The sequence below is a fragment of the Bos indicus genome, chromosome 23, assembly GCF_029378745.1.
Source record: "Bos indicus isolate NIAB-ARS_2022 breed Sahiwal x Tharparkar chromosome 23, NIAB-ARS_B.indTharparkar_mat_pri_1.0, whole genome shotgun sequence".
Taxonomy (NCBI): Eukaryota; Metazoa; Chordata; class Mammalia; order Artiodactyla; family Bovidae; genus Bos; species Bos indicus.
In genome coordinates, this window is record NC_091782.1 from 17,832,078 (window position 1) to 17,845,767 (window position 13,690).

Below are 13,690 nucleotides of genomic sequence, written 5' to 3' on the forward strand. Positions count from 1 at the left end.
GGCATCTATATCTACCAAACATTTTTGACCAGAGAATTCTTTTATTCACACAAGTCCTGTTAACATCTTGTCACAAATAAGATATGATTTGGAAAATGCTGTTTTAATGAAGATAGATAAGAAATTAGTATAGCTATTTCAGAAAATATTACAAAGATATAAATTTTGTTTAAATGTTATGTATACTTTGTGATTTTATTTCATTCCTTTTGAAAGCTGTCACCTTGATTTCATATGGTGACTTGTTTTTAATTGTATCAATCTGAATGAATGTTAGCTTACCAAGTAAATTTCCCCAACTGCATATTAATCATGTTTCCTATGGAATCTTCATCTGTAGAAACTGAGATAGTAGTATATTCACTTTATACAATTTCTTTATGAAGCTTAATGAGATAAAAGCACAATGCTCAGACTGCTAGCAGATACTGTTATTAACATAAAACACATTTATTTCCTGTACCTTTAGGAGAACAAGGAGACTGGCATGGAGAGTGTGATTGAAGCAGTTGCCCATTTCAAGTGAGTTTATTTTCTATTTTTTCACATTTGATTTGATTTTATACATTAATTTTTCTTAGAGTGTTTCCTTTGATGGAAGTAAGAATAAAATTGTTGTTTTCAGAGAGTGACAACCATTTTCAGACTTGTAATTCTGAACTAGATTTCTCACTGACATTTCTCTTTTATGATCTAGCCCTATTTAGCAACTTACAGTAGATATATGAGAATTTTCAATTGTATTCAAAATAGGTGTTCATAGCTGATAGTTTCAAATAGCTGAAATTAACCTGATCTTAAGGGCATGCATTGTGCTTCCTTTGCTTCCATTTGTATGTGCCGCCTAAGCGGTGGGTCAGCCTCCGAGTCATGCTTTCCTTGGTGTCTAGTGTGTCAGCCAGTCAGTAAACTAGTTTCCCCTTAAGGTTGTTGAGGCAGTTTCTTAATCCTGCTTTTTCTTTGCTCCTCACTTCAATGACAGTGTCTTTATTTCTATTGATTTTAAAAACAATACATGTTTTTTGGGGAAGTATAAAAAAAAAAAGACTAGAAAAGAGACTCTCAGGGACTTCCCAGGTGGCTCAGTGGTAAAGAATCCACCTACCAATGCAGGAAGGCTGGGTTCAATCCCTGATCAAAGAAGATCCCACATGCCATGGAACAGCTAAGCCCATGTGCCACAACTGCTGAGCCCACATTAGATCACAACTGCTGTGGTCTGGAGCCCAAGTGCAGCAGCTACTGAAGCCATGCACCTAGAGCCGCTGTTCTGCAATAAGAGAAACCACTGCAAGAAGAAGCCTGTACACCGCAACCAAGAGTAGCCCCTGCTCTCTGCAACCAGGGAAAGCCCATGTAGCAGCAAAGACCCAGCACAGCCAAAATAAATATAAATAAATTATTTTAAAAAAATTCTCTCAACCCAAATTACACCTGCTTTTTTCACTTGGTAGAACTTTTCATAGACATCTTTACATGTCAAAATATAGAAGTTAACATCACTTTTAATAGTTTTCGATTGTTTGGAGATGGCGTAATGTGTGTTACCTGTCCCTTATTGTTAGACTTCAAATTGCTGTCACTACAATGACCGTCACATTCCCGTGTCCAGTTAGAATAAATCCACGGTGGACATGCTAGATAAAAATGGATGTACATAAAGCTTTGGATATAGATTCCCAAATGAATCCACAGAAAGCAGTTCCAGCTTATGCTCACCAGCAGGTTATGAGATCTTTAAATTATTATTTTTTTTTAAATTTTTGGCTGCCATGGGTCTTCATTGCTATGCATGGGCTCTCTCTAGTTGTATAGGCTTCTTACTGTGGTAGCTTTTCTTGTGAAGCACAGGCTCTAGAGCATGGCTTCAGTAGTAACAGCACACAAACTTAGTTGCCTGGTGGTATGTGGAATCTTCCCAGATCAGGGATCAAACCCATGTCCCGTGCATTGGCAGGCAGATTCTTAACCACTGGACCACAAAGGAAGTCCAGTATATGAGATTTAAGAATTTTTTTCTTCCCCAAAGGAAACCTGGATTAACAGGACGAGGCATGTATGAACTGAAACCAGAGTGTGCCAAAGAGTTCAATTTGTATTTCTATCACTTTTCAAGGGCAGAGCAATCCAAGGTAATTGGGAAAATTAAAAGTATATTGGGAAAGGGTTGCTTGGAGTTTTTTTGTTTTTGTTTTTTCCTAAACAACTTTTACTGCTTTTCACACAGATTGAAAAAGGACACATTTTTATTGTAGGAAATTCGGAAAATATGAAAAGGTATAAAGAAGAAAGTACAGATTACCTATAATACCACCACTTAACATATGGGGTTTTCCCCTTAGTACTTTGTGCATACATAAAAGAGATCTATATAATTATACACGTACCTACACATATCGAATTGTATGTATTTTATTGGCTTTTGAAGACAAATCATCAACCTTATGGTAATCAGTTAACCTGTTTTACACTCATTTCGGAATTGCTAGTGCTTAACATTATGTTTTCCCATGGTGACTTATGGAATTTAACTAGTTAAATTTTGCCTTTTAGCAGTTTACTCTTAAAAATAAGTTTGGAATAAATGGCATTAAACGAAACTTAAGCATGAAGCTTTTGTTTCCTAGTTGGTTGGTTGGTTTTTTTTTTTGAAGTATAGTTGATTTACAATGTTATGTTAGTTTCAGGTATACAATACAGTGATTCAGTCTTTATATAATATGTAGTTTTTCAGATACTTTTCCCTTATAGGTTATTATAAAATATTGATTATAGTTCCCTGTGCTATGTAGTAGGTCCTTGTTGGTTATCTGTTTTATATATAGCAGTGTTTATTCATTTTTGATACATGATATAGAGCTCAAACCTAAATAATTTTTTGACTTTGGTTGATACATGTTTCCCCTGAATTTTAAACCAAGAAAGAATCCACCTGGGGGATTCTCTTAGTGGAAGGGGAAATTAACCTTGATATCAGTTTCAGGGTGATGACAAAATTAAGGATAGAAATTTCCTAAAATCAGAAGTTAGTATGAGAAAGATTAACTTATATCAGTAGTTTCGGATATTGTTTCCTATTACTTACTCTGTGTCCAAATTAATTCATTTTTATTAGGCAGAGGAAGCTCAACGGAAATTGAAAAGACAAAATAAAGAAGATACAGGTATTTTTAATCTTTCCCAAAATCTCATGTCAGTCTCTTAATTGTTAAAGGTTGTTTTGTATAGACTATGATAATGATCCTTAGTGAAGTGAAAGATTTAAATGTAAGCTTTCTGAATGAATGAACATTTAAAGGGCTAGTATAGACGTAGTCTTGTACTGAGTCACCTCTGAGTTTATCTCAGTTTTATCTCAGATCTTCAGATATTTCTAGGGAAAAGGAAGACATTCTTTTATACTACTGCTATTTACGGAGCTACTTTTATGCATTTAACTGATCTGAGAAGGTAAAATATAGCTTTAAGATGCAAATATTCTTTGAAGGCTATCAAAAGTATGTAATAAGGTCATAGTTTTTTTGCTTTGGTTTGGTTTAAAGCATGTTCTACAAAAGAAGCCAGTAATATCTTTATTTTCAGCACTTCCGCCTCCAGTTTTGCCCCCATTCTGCCCTCTGTTTGCAAGTCTGGTTAACATTTTGCAGTCAGATGTCATGTTGTTAATCATGAGGACAGTGTTGCAGTGGACTGTAGAACATAGTGGACATATCTGGTCTGAGTCCATGCTGCAAAGGGTAAGTTTGAAGACATTATTATTTATATTTCAGTGGTTTTGTAGTAGAAACCAAAGTACAAAATAGTCTTTCAATATCTGTACATGGGACACTTCAGTTAAAATGTAGTGTTATCTTACTTTGAAATAAAGTATTTTATTTCTATTTTTGTGTCTAAGGATAAAAACGAGAGCTTGGCAGATGTTTTTACACCACGTGTTTGTGATTACCCTGCTCTTGTTGGCAGATCTGCCTCTCACTGACTGGTCCTGATCTGTCTTTGTTTATACAGTACTCTGATATTTGTATAATGTGTTATCTTTACATTTGTTTTTTACTTAATTCTCTTTAAAAACTTGTGAGTTCATTAATACTTAATTTTGCAATTGAAGAAATTGAAAGTCAGGTACCTATGGTCCTATAGCTAATTAGTGGCAAGTTCAGAACCTTTTGTTTGTATTTTACTTTATAGCTTTAATGAATGTAAGTCATTCATAAATTATTATCTCACTAAATTCACATAATACCCCTATGTAGATAGTAGATAGTTTTTCTTCTGTATAGATGAGGAAGGCAGGGTTCAGTGAGAGTCAATTAACTGGTCCATGTTACTCAACTAGAAAGAAAGATAATAATAATACTCAGTTAATAGAATTAGCCTATTCTTGCCAGGCACTTTTATGTACCATACTGGTAAGCCTCAAAACTCTAGTGGGAAGCTAATGTTTTTTCCCATTTTAAAAATGATGAAGTTAGGCTTAGAGGAACTCCCTAAAGGCATGTAGCTTCAAAATAGCAAAGGCAGAATTCAGATGGTGAGCCTTGCTTCAAAGCTACTGTTTCCCATTGTCTCAGCAGCCTCAAGTATCCCACTGGCTAAGATATTTGCATATGTATACTCCCCTCCTGTTTATAAACATACACTTAAAAATGTGAAAGCATGGCTGGATGGGAGGGCATTTTGGGAGAGAATGGATACATGTGTGTATGGCTGAGTCCCTTCACTGTTCACCTAAAACTATTACTGCTGCTGCTGAGTCCGTTCAGTCGTGTCCGACTCTGTGCGACCCTGTAGACGGCAGCCCACCAGGCTCCCCCGTCCCTGGGAGTCTCCAGGCAAGAACACTGGAGTGGGTTGCCATTTCCTTCTCCAATGCATGAAAGTGAAAAGTGAAAGTGAGGTCGCTCAGTTGTGTCCGACTCTTCACGACCCCATGGACTGCAGCCTACCAGGCTCCTCCACCCATGGGATTTTCCAGGCAAGAGTACTGGAGTGGGGTGCCATTGCCTTCTCCGGAAACTATCACAGTATTGTTAATTGGCTATACCCCAATAATAAAAAGTTTAAACTAAAAAATAAAATTAGATTACAGAAATTAAAAATAATAAAATGTAAAAGCATGGAGTTGTGGTGTACTGGAAACGATCAGTATTATATGAGCAAAAGATTTGTGGGAAACGATGGAGAAAAGAGGAATGAACATCATTTATCTTATGTATACATTGGCTTTACGTCATTCACACCAATGTTCTTCTAAGTATTTTGACAATCACAGCAGCCCTATGTATAGGGAAAGGTACAGAGACACCACACACGTATCTCCTTCAAAAATTGGGGAGAAGGGTAAAGAACAATAAAGATCAGACAGATTCAGTGTAGTTATATTCTTAGAAGTCTAGCAATGAATTTTTCATAGGTATGCTGAACATCTTTATAAATGATGTGGCATTAGAGATAAAAGTATGTCTCTTTCTGAGATGATTTTTAGTCCTTAGAAAAACTAAACTAGTATTATAGATTAGATAATTATGTGATCGATGCTTTCAGGTCTAATTATTTGACCACTGATCCTTAGAATCAGTGGTTTTTAAGACTGTAGGGATGGAATATTGGAGAAGGAAATGGCAACCCACTCCAGTGTTCTTGCCTGGAGAATCCCAGGGCTGGGGGAGCCTGGTCGCACAGAGTCGGACACAACTGAAGTGACTTAGCAGCAGCAGTAGGGATGGAATAAAACTGAAAATTATATGAATTGCTAGTCACAGCTGTTAGTAATTTTAACTTACCTTAAGAATTTGCAATTGAATTTTCTTCCTAGCTAAAATAGAAATTTTTGTTTCCTTGCTTGGAAATCTTTATTAGAAAATGAACTTTAGAGTTTGGATTTAATAAAAATTAGTACTTTGAATTATTTTTTTACTATACTTAATCTTTAATAGTTTGATTTCTCTTTTTTCAGTAGTGGATTATTATTTGTTTTTTCTTACAAAATTATGTACTTGTATTTTAGGTATTACATTTAATTGGAATGGCACTACAAGAAGAAAAACAGCATTTAGAGAATGTCATGGAGGAGCATGTCATAACATTTACCTTCACACAGAAGATATCGAGTATGTATACAACTTCTACTAAACTAACTCAACATATCAGTGATTTTTTAAGTGTAGTATAACCTCTTTTATTTGATCATACAGGTTTGAAGTAGATTATATTGAATCCAATTTTCTGAGGTTATCTGTATTTACCTGTGTATTTTATCAGAGCCTGTGTACTTATCAGATCTAATTCATTTTCCTAGACTTGTAAAATCTCAGGTAGACCTTTCAGCTGGGTTTTTATTGAATTTTGCTAGAGGTTATCTTAGAATAATCATATGGTGTAAGACGTCAGTTTTTGAATGATGAAAGCATTCTAGTTGTTAACAGCTTGTTTGTGAAATACAAATATGTCACATTTTGAGAAGTATTGAAAATTTCTAAAAGAGCTGTAATCAAATGATGGGCCGATATTATAAGCAATTTCATTTTATCTTCTTTTGCCTGGTAGTAAGCACTATTGCCTGGAGAACCCCAGGGATGGGGGAGCCTGGTAGGCTGCTGTCTATGGGGTTGCACAGAGTTGGACACGACTGAAGCGACTTATCAGCAGCAGCAGCAAGCACTATGAAGTCTTAACTATTATTCACATGCCCATTTTTTCTTCCACCTTAGAACCTGGTGAGGCTCCAAACAACTCACCTAGTATACTAGCTATGCTGGAAACACTGCAGAATGCTCCCTACCTAGAAGTCCACAAAGATATGATTAAGTGGATATTAAAGGTAAAGTTTCCTAAATCACTCTGCTTTTTGTGAAAAATATTAAATGTTTATCTTTAAATTTTATAATGTTTCATAGCTTCAGAGTAACTGATACTTTTTTTCATAGACTTTTAATGCTATTAAGAAGTTAAGGGAGAGTTCATCCACCAGTCCTGTGGCAGAGACAGAAGGAACCATAATGGAAGAGGTAAAAGATGTAAAGTGTAATACTGAAAAGTTGTGGCAAGGTCACTTTAAGCAATTAAATGTATCTGCAGTAAGTTGGTAGTTGATATTATTCACAAACATGTAAATCCAAAGAAGTTGTGGCACTGTTTGTTTATTTTTGTAGCAATCTTTTGGACTGCCTTTTTTTTTTCTTTAGCATGTTAAGTTGATTAAAAATCTAATTAGTATTTACAATAAAAATATTTCTCTTTTGGGGGAAACATGTGCATTTAGCCTCTAGTGGTCTAATTAAATGAAGTGTAATTTCAGAGTTCGAGAGACAAAGACAAAGCTGAGAGGAAGAGAAAAGCTGAGATTGCCAGATTACGCAGAGAGAAGATCATGGCTCAGATGTCTGAGATGCAGCGGCACTTTATTGATGAGAACAAAGAACTCTTTCAGCAGACGTTAGAACTGGATTCCTCTGTCTCTGCTGTACTTGATAATGGGTAAAAATTAATCACAGTTTTTGAAACGCTTGACCAGGGGTTCTCAATTGAGGGAGATGTTTGGGTTTTTTTCCTTTTTTTGCATGCATGTGTGTGTGCTAAGTCGCTTCAGTCGTGTCTGACTCTGTGACCCCATGGACTATGTAGCCCGCCAGGCTCCTCTCTCCATGGGATTCTCCAGACAAGAATACTGGAGTGGGTTGCCATTTCCTTCTCCAGGGAATCTTCCCAACCTAGGGATCAAACCTACATCTCCTGTGTCTCTTGCAAGGCAAGGAGATTCTTTACTGCTGAGTCACTGGGGAAGCCCCTTTTTTCTTTATAAGTACACTTAATCCTAGAGTAATTTAGAAGAGTTGATAGAAAAATTGTGTGGCCTTGTAGTTGGAGGATTTACTCTTAGAAATCTGAGCTAATTAGCATATAATTATGAGCATGTCTCTGATTATAGATAGAATAATTCCTGTGTATACTTAAAATGTAAGTTATTCAAAAAACCCTTGACATTCATAAATGAATGAGTGCACTAGGCTCTGTTAACTTAGCATCTGGCTTCTGTGTTATATATTGGATTGCTGTGAGAACTGAAGGAGATAATTTTGATACATATGAAAGACTGTCTCTCAAGTCATCAAAACTGTGTTTTAAATATGTACATACCTAAAATCTACTGTTCTGTGATTCTATAGAAACTTCTTAGGCTCATTAATTATTCTCATAACCTTTTTATTGCAGCCCTGTGGTTTCAGATATGACTCTTACAGCATTGGGCCCAGCACAGACTCGGGTCCCTGAACAGAGACAGTGTGTCACCTGTATATTGTGTCAGGAAGAGCAAGAGGTGAATGCAGAAAGCAAGGCAATGGTCCTGGCAGCATTTGTGCAGAGATCAACTGTGTTATCAAAAGACAGAAGTAAATTCATTCAGGATCCAGGTAAGTCATAGCTATGTCCTCAACTGGCCTATTAATAGTGAGTGCCACTTAGTATGGTAAGTGACATACAGAGATTTTATTAATCTGATGATAACTCTCTAGGCTTGCTGGTATCTTGGGCAGGTAACTTGGGTGGGAATTCCTCACTTGGCAAATGCAGAAACATTCCAGTGGGTTAAGTATTATGCCTGAAGTACACAGCTGACAAATAGCAGGGATTCGAAGGAAAGCTGTCCTTTGTGATAGAACATTAACATACTTTGGTACTTAACAGTCTTTCCCATTCTTCAGACTTGTAAAGTTCCAATAATTAGTTGACACACTGAAATAACAATAATTATTTTTTCTCATGGATGGTTCCAGGGTGTAATCCTGATGAGTAAGCCTTGTGAGAAGCAGTCCTTGAGCCAGATTCTCATTTAGATTATTGAGATAGAGACTACCGTGTAGTGCAGGACATTCTTCAGGAGTCTTGGAATCAGTATCTATGGAATGGAGGGGAAGGAAGCAGGTTTGGCCAGAGGGAGAAGTTGAGCTGTGTGGTACAGTTCCCAGAAGACCTTAGCCAACCCCATAGGCGCTCTGGAGCTAGATAGAGCTCAAAGCTGTCCTGAGTTGGGGTAAGGGGGTGGGTTTTTTATACCCTGACACTGATAATAAACTGGTTGTGGGCTGCCTCTGGAAAGAGGTGTGACCTTGAGCAAAGCAGTGTGACCCTGAGCAAAGTCTCTTAAAGAGGGATAATAGTTGAGTGCTCCCTTTTAACAGCTGATGGAGTAAGTCATTCATTCCTGCAGGGGCATCTGGGCTACACCTTGTGTCCACCATAGATACTTTGATGTTTCTACTCTTCTATTTGTTTATATGTGCATGTGCCTCAGTGATACCAGTAAACGTCGTGAGAGCAGGAGCTGTCTTAATTTCCAAGGCACTTGTTTAGCCAGTGCCTTTCACACTGTATTACTAGAAGGAAGTTTGAGAGCTCACTGGTAAAATTGCCTTTTCCCTACATGGGAAGTCTTCAGAGTGTGGCTCTCAAGCCCCCTTGTTAAGAAAGATTGGTCTGCTTCATCTTAAGAAATGATCATTTGTACCAGATGGTTTACAAATTTCATTCTAGGCTGAAGATAAAGTTATCACCTGTATTTAGTTTGTTACCTGCTTAGGAAAACTGACTGGCTATAAGTGGATTTTTTTTAAGGCTTTCACAGTTTAGATCATTAAAGATTTCTTTATGCTGTGAAATTTGCACTATTCTATTATATAAAGCAAATTGAAATGAGTAATTTTACTGTTAGAGAATTTCTAAAATTATGCTAACTAATGTAGAGAATTCCAAGAATTCCCAAAGAAGTCAGCTAGCCAATTTATGTTTGTCTTCATTTTTCATCTCCTTTGAATATAAAAATTAGTGCCAGAACAGAAGACTGTGAATTGCCCTTTTTCCCTGCTCTGGACTGGGCTACTGTCCTGGTACTTGGCTGCACCTATGACTCGTACAGTAATTGTGGCTCTTCTCTGCATGAGTGTCCTTAAGCAGAATATCCTCTAGGGAGCGCCCCACTACTGCCAGGACATATTTTTCGTTCGAGATCATTGTGACCCAGCTGCCCTGAAGGCATTAAAGACAGCTCCATCATTTGTGGGAAATAGGAGTCTCTCAGTGCCCTGAAAACGTGATGTGTTCAAAAAATTAGATGTACTTAAGTACAGAATTCCCTGGAGAAGAAAACAACAACCCACTCCAGTATTCTTGCCTGGAAAATGCCATGGACAGAGAAGCCTACAGGGGGCTATAGTCCATAGGGTCGCAGAGTCAGACATAGCTGAGAGTCAGACAAAACTGAGCGACTAAACAACAACAGGATTCCAGTTTCAGTTCACAGTTCAAGGAAGTTTCACTAATTTGCTCAGGGTAATGAAAATTAGAGAGTCCTGTATTCTAAATAATCTAGGGTCTTGCATAAATTACTGGTATCTCAAAGGAATAAACTAGCATTTCATTTGAAGTTTACAAGCTCTTAGTAAGGATTTCACAATTTAACGTTGTACATTTGTTATAGGAATATTAAATGCTTGAGTTTTCTCTTATGTTTTCTGTTTGTTTTATAATGCAGAAAATTATGATCCATTATTCATGCACCCTGATCTGTCTTGTGGAATACATACTGGTAGCTGTGGGCATATTATGCATGCACACTGTTGGCAAAGGTAATTTATATTCTTAATATTAGTCAAGAGAAGCTTACCCAAAGACTCAAAATTTAATTTTTTAATAAAGGAAATTCCATTCTAGAAAAAGGGGAGAAAACTAAACACATTGGAAGAAAAAAAGACTCCATTATTACTGCCTAACAGATAACAATTAAAATTAATTTGCTTTGTCAGTGCATTTAAAGGAGTGACTTAGAAACTTCATAGTATATCAAATATAATTTTTAATTTAGGGGTCTGTATTTTTTAATATGGGAAATCTAACAGACTGGATGAAGAAAAGGATTTTTACAGTGGTATAAACCTGAGAAGAATGTCTTTCTTCGGGTCCAAGGTGAACAACTCTTGATTCTGAAGATGCTAGCACTTGCCTAGTTACCTCTCAAGATTGTCATGGCTCCCTGAGCTAATATGGAATAACTTCAAACTTACTCTGTTTTGGTGCTTTCTATGCTTCTGCAGCAGCAGAAGTGCCGTTATTCTGGTACTCTGCTCATTGAGTTGTACTGAACCACCCCTAGTAAGTAGCACTAGCCCTTCGGGAATAACCACAGAGCACTAGGGCCAAGAAATATGCTACTTGGTGAATGACTGTTTGCTAATTACTACAACTTAAAATTAAAGTATCACTTTTAAAAATAATTGAGGTCATTTTAAAATTTTAATTTTTAGATGTTTTGTGGAAACAAAATGTTGAAGCTTGTGGCTCTCATTAAAAAAAAAAATTACCATTGTTTTTGATACCTCATGTTTTCTAATTGTGAAGGTATTTTGATTCCGTTCAAGCTAAAGAACAGCGAAGGCAACAGAGATTACGCTTACATACAAGCTATGATGTAGAAAATGGAGAATTCCTTTGTCCCCTTTGTGAATGCTTGAGTAATACTGTTATTCCTCTGCTGCTTCCTCCAAGAAATGTTTTTCATGGGTAAGTTTTGGTTCATAAAACCTTTGTATCAAAGAAGTAGTTTCCTTTAGAAGGTAATGAACTGATAAACCACAGCTGGGTGGGAATATCACTCTAGGTAAATGCATGTTTTCCAGGTACTTTCCAAACTTTTTATTTAGTCATTTCTTCTAGCTGACCTATGAGATACAATTTTAGTTTTTAGAAAGGAACAGACCAAAATTTTAAGTTTCTTGATCACCCATAAACACGATAAAGGATATAAAATTCCCATGGGTTCATGAAAACTGTCTCCTTTATTTCTAAGACCCTGCTTTAAATATCTCCTTCATACTTTTTTGAGACACTCAATGTGGGGGGAGGGGCAGCCCAAACTGACCTTATTGAGCATACTAACAATTAAATATTATTTTTTGCAATTGACTGGCCAATTGAAGAATTGGGCCAAAAAGTGCATATCTGTTAGTGTATTTAAAATGTAAAATTTTGTTATTTCATGATGTTTAGTGTGCTTTTTAGTTATTCATGATCATTTTCCTTTCAAATATGAATTCGATGGTATCTCCTATTCAAACCTGACATTAAGTTTTATGAATATGAATCATCTATTTATTTCTATGGTACTATTTGGGTTTAAATTAAAGCAGAGTCAGTTTTTTTCTCTTCAATTTTAAGAGTTCAAACTATGGTGTCTTAGTCTATGCTACCACAAAATGCTCTTAAAATACCATTAGATATGATGTAAGCTCATGCTTTTTTAATTAGAAAAGAAATATCATGGTGCTGACTTATATCTGTATTTGAACTGATAAAGAAATTAGTCACTGTAAGATTAAGAATAGAATTCTCTGTGTGTAAAGAGAAAAAACTCACTTCTGTGGTTCAGGTTTTGCTTTTTTTCCCAGGAGAGTCAGTTACGGCACATTTGTTAAGAACACAAGCTATCGTGTCTGATGTAGCTGGGTTTGAATGCCACATCTGTCCCATATACAGCCTTAGTCAAGTTACATAGCTCAAAACCTCAGTTTCCTCATCTGTAAAATGGGGACAATAATATAACCTATTTTATTAAGAAAATTTTGAGGATTAAATCTAATACTGTGAAATGCTTGCAACATAACTAGGTGCTTGCAGCATAATAAGCACTCAATAAATAGTATCCATGATGTGTTGGTTGTGATATTTAAGAAATACTGGCAAATTCTGATACTGGAAAAGTGAAATTTTTGACAAATAACTCAATTTTATGCTAATAATTAGTAGCATCATATTGACAAATAATACATTTTCATTTCCATTGACAAATACCTATTCTAACTTTTAAAAGTAACAAATTTTCCCCAAGTTTTTTTGGTTGTTTTAGTATTTTAATGTTTGAAGTATGTTTAAAATATACCCGTGATGATTTAAGGAGTCTTTGTATCTTAAACTAAGCAACAACAGAATACTAAATACTGTCTATAATCTTTTCTAGCAGGTTAAATTTTTCAGACCAACCAAATCTGACTCAGTGGATTAGAACAATATCTCAGCAAATAAAAGCATTACAGGTTCTTAGGAAAGAAGAAAGTACTCCTAGTAAGTTCTGATAACCTGCTTTCATTTTTCCCTAACATCTGAGACCATTGGAAAATACAGTTCCAGATTAAATTGTTTTAAAATATTTTAAAAGTGAAACCTCACATTTTAAAATTTGACTTACTCAAATTTTCTTTATCTTAATGAACTAAATTTGAAACTGCTACATTGCTCCTTATTCCTTGAACACACAAACTCATGTGTAGTTTATGATAGATACTTCTCACTTATTTCCCCCATTTTATTGAAGAGCTTCTGGGGGTGGGGGAGATGTAACTGAGTATCGAAGAGCTGGCTTTATTCTCCATGGGCTGACTCACTTTATTGTTGGCATTACCAAAACCTTCCCAAGTTTGATAGGTAGGCACTGCACTTCCGACCTTGAGGGAAAGTGAGCTGAGCAGAATTTATACCATTGGTTTTAAGGAAACAAAACAGCATACTCCTCCAGTGGTTGCACTATCAGGAGAAGCACAGTGATTGAGGAAGGTGTCTAGCTCATCCAGAGCAATAGTACTTTTCATGCTTTGAATGTATATTTCTCCAGTTATCATTATGGGAATTTTTCCTGTTTTAATTT

General features: G+C 36.1%; 1 protein-coding gene across 6 annotated transcripts in view; it reads left to right on the top strand.

Moving 5' to 3' along the window:
* UBR2 (ubiquitin protein ligase E3 component n-recognin 2) overlaps nt 1-13,690 on the top strand; it is a 108,403-nt gene that overhangs the window by 74,202 nt on the left and 20,511 nt on the right. For 3 of the 6 annotated variants that reach the window (XM_070778000.1, XM_019985680.2, XM_019985679.2), the window contains 12 exons: nt 470-522; nt 2,030-2,132; nt 3,116-3,164; nt 3,583-3,737; nt 6,008-6,110; nt 6,711-6,820; nt 6,927-7,007; nt 7,298-7,476; nt 8,212-8,411; nt 10,529-10,622; nt 11,392-11,553; nt 13,007-13,110. In XM_070778000.1, the coding sequence (XP_070634101.1) occupies nt 470-522; nt 2,030-2,132; nt 3,116-3,164; nt 3,583-3,737; nt 6,008-6,110; nt 6,711-6,820; nt 6,927-7,007; nt 7,298-7,476; nt 8,212-8,411; nt 10,529-10,622; nt 11,392-11,553; nt 13,007-13,110 (1,393 nt within the window). Of the gene's footprint in view, nt 1-469; nt 523-2,029; nt 2,133-3,115; nt 3,165-3,582; nt 3,738-6,007; nt 6,111-6,710; nt 6,821-6,926; nt 7,008-7,297; nt 7,477-8,211; nt 8,412-10,528; nt 10,623-11,391; nt 11,554-13,006; nt 13,111-13,690 lie in introns of those variants that run through there. The other 3 variants (XM_019985681.2, XM_070778001.1, XM_070778002.1) reach the window with 3 other exon arrangements.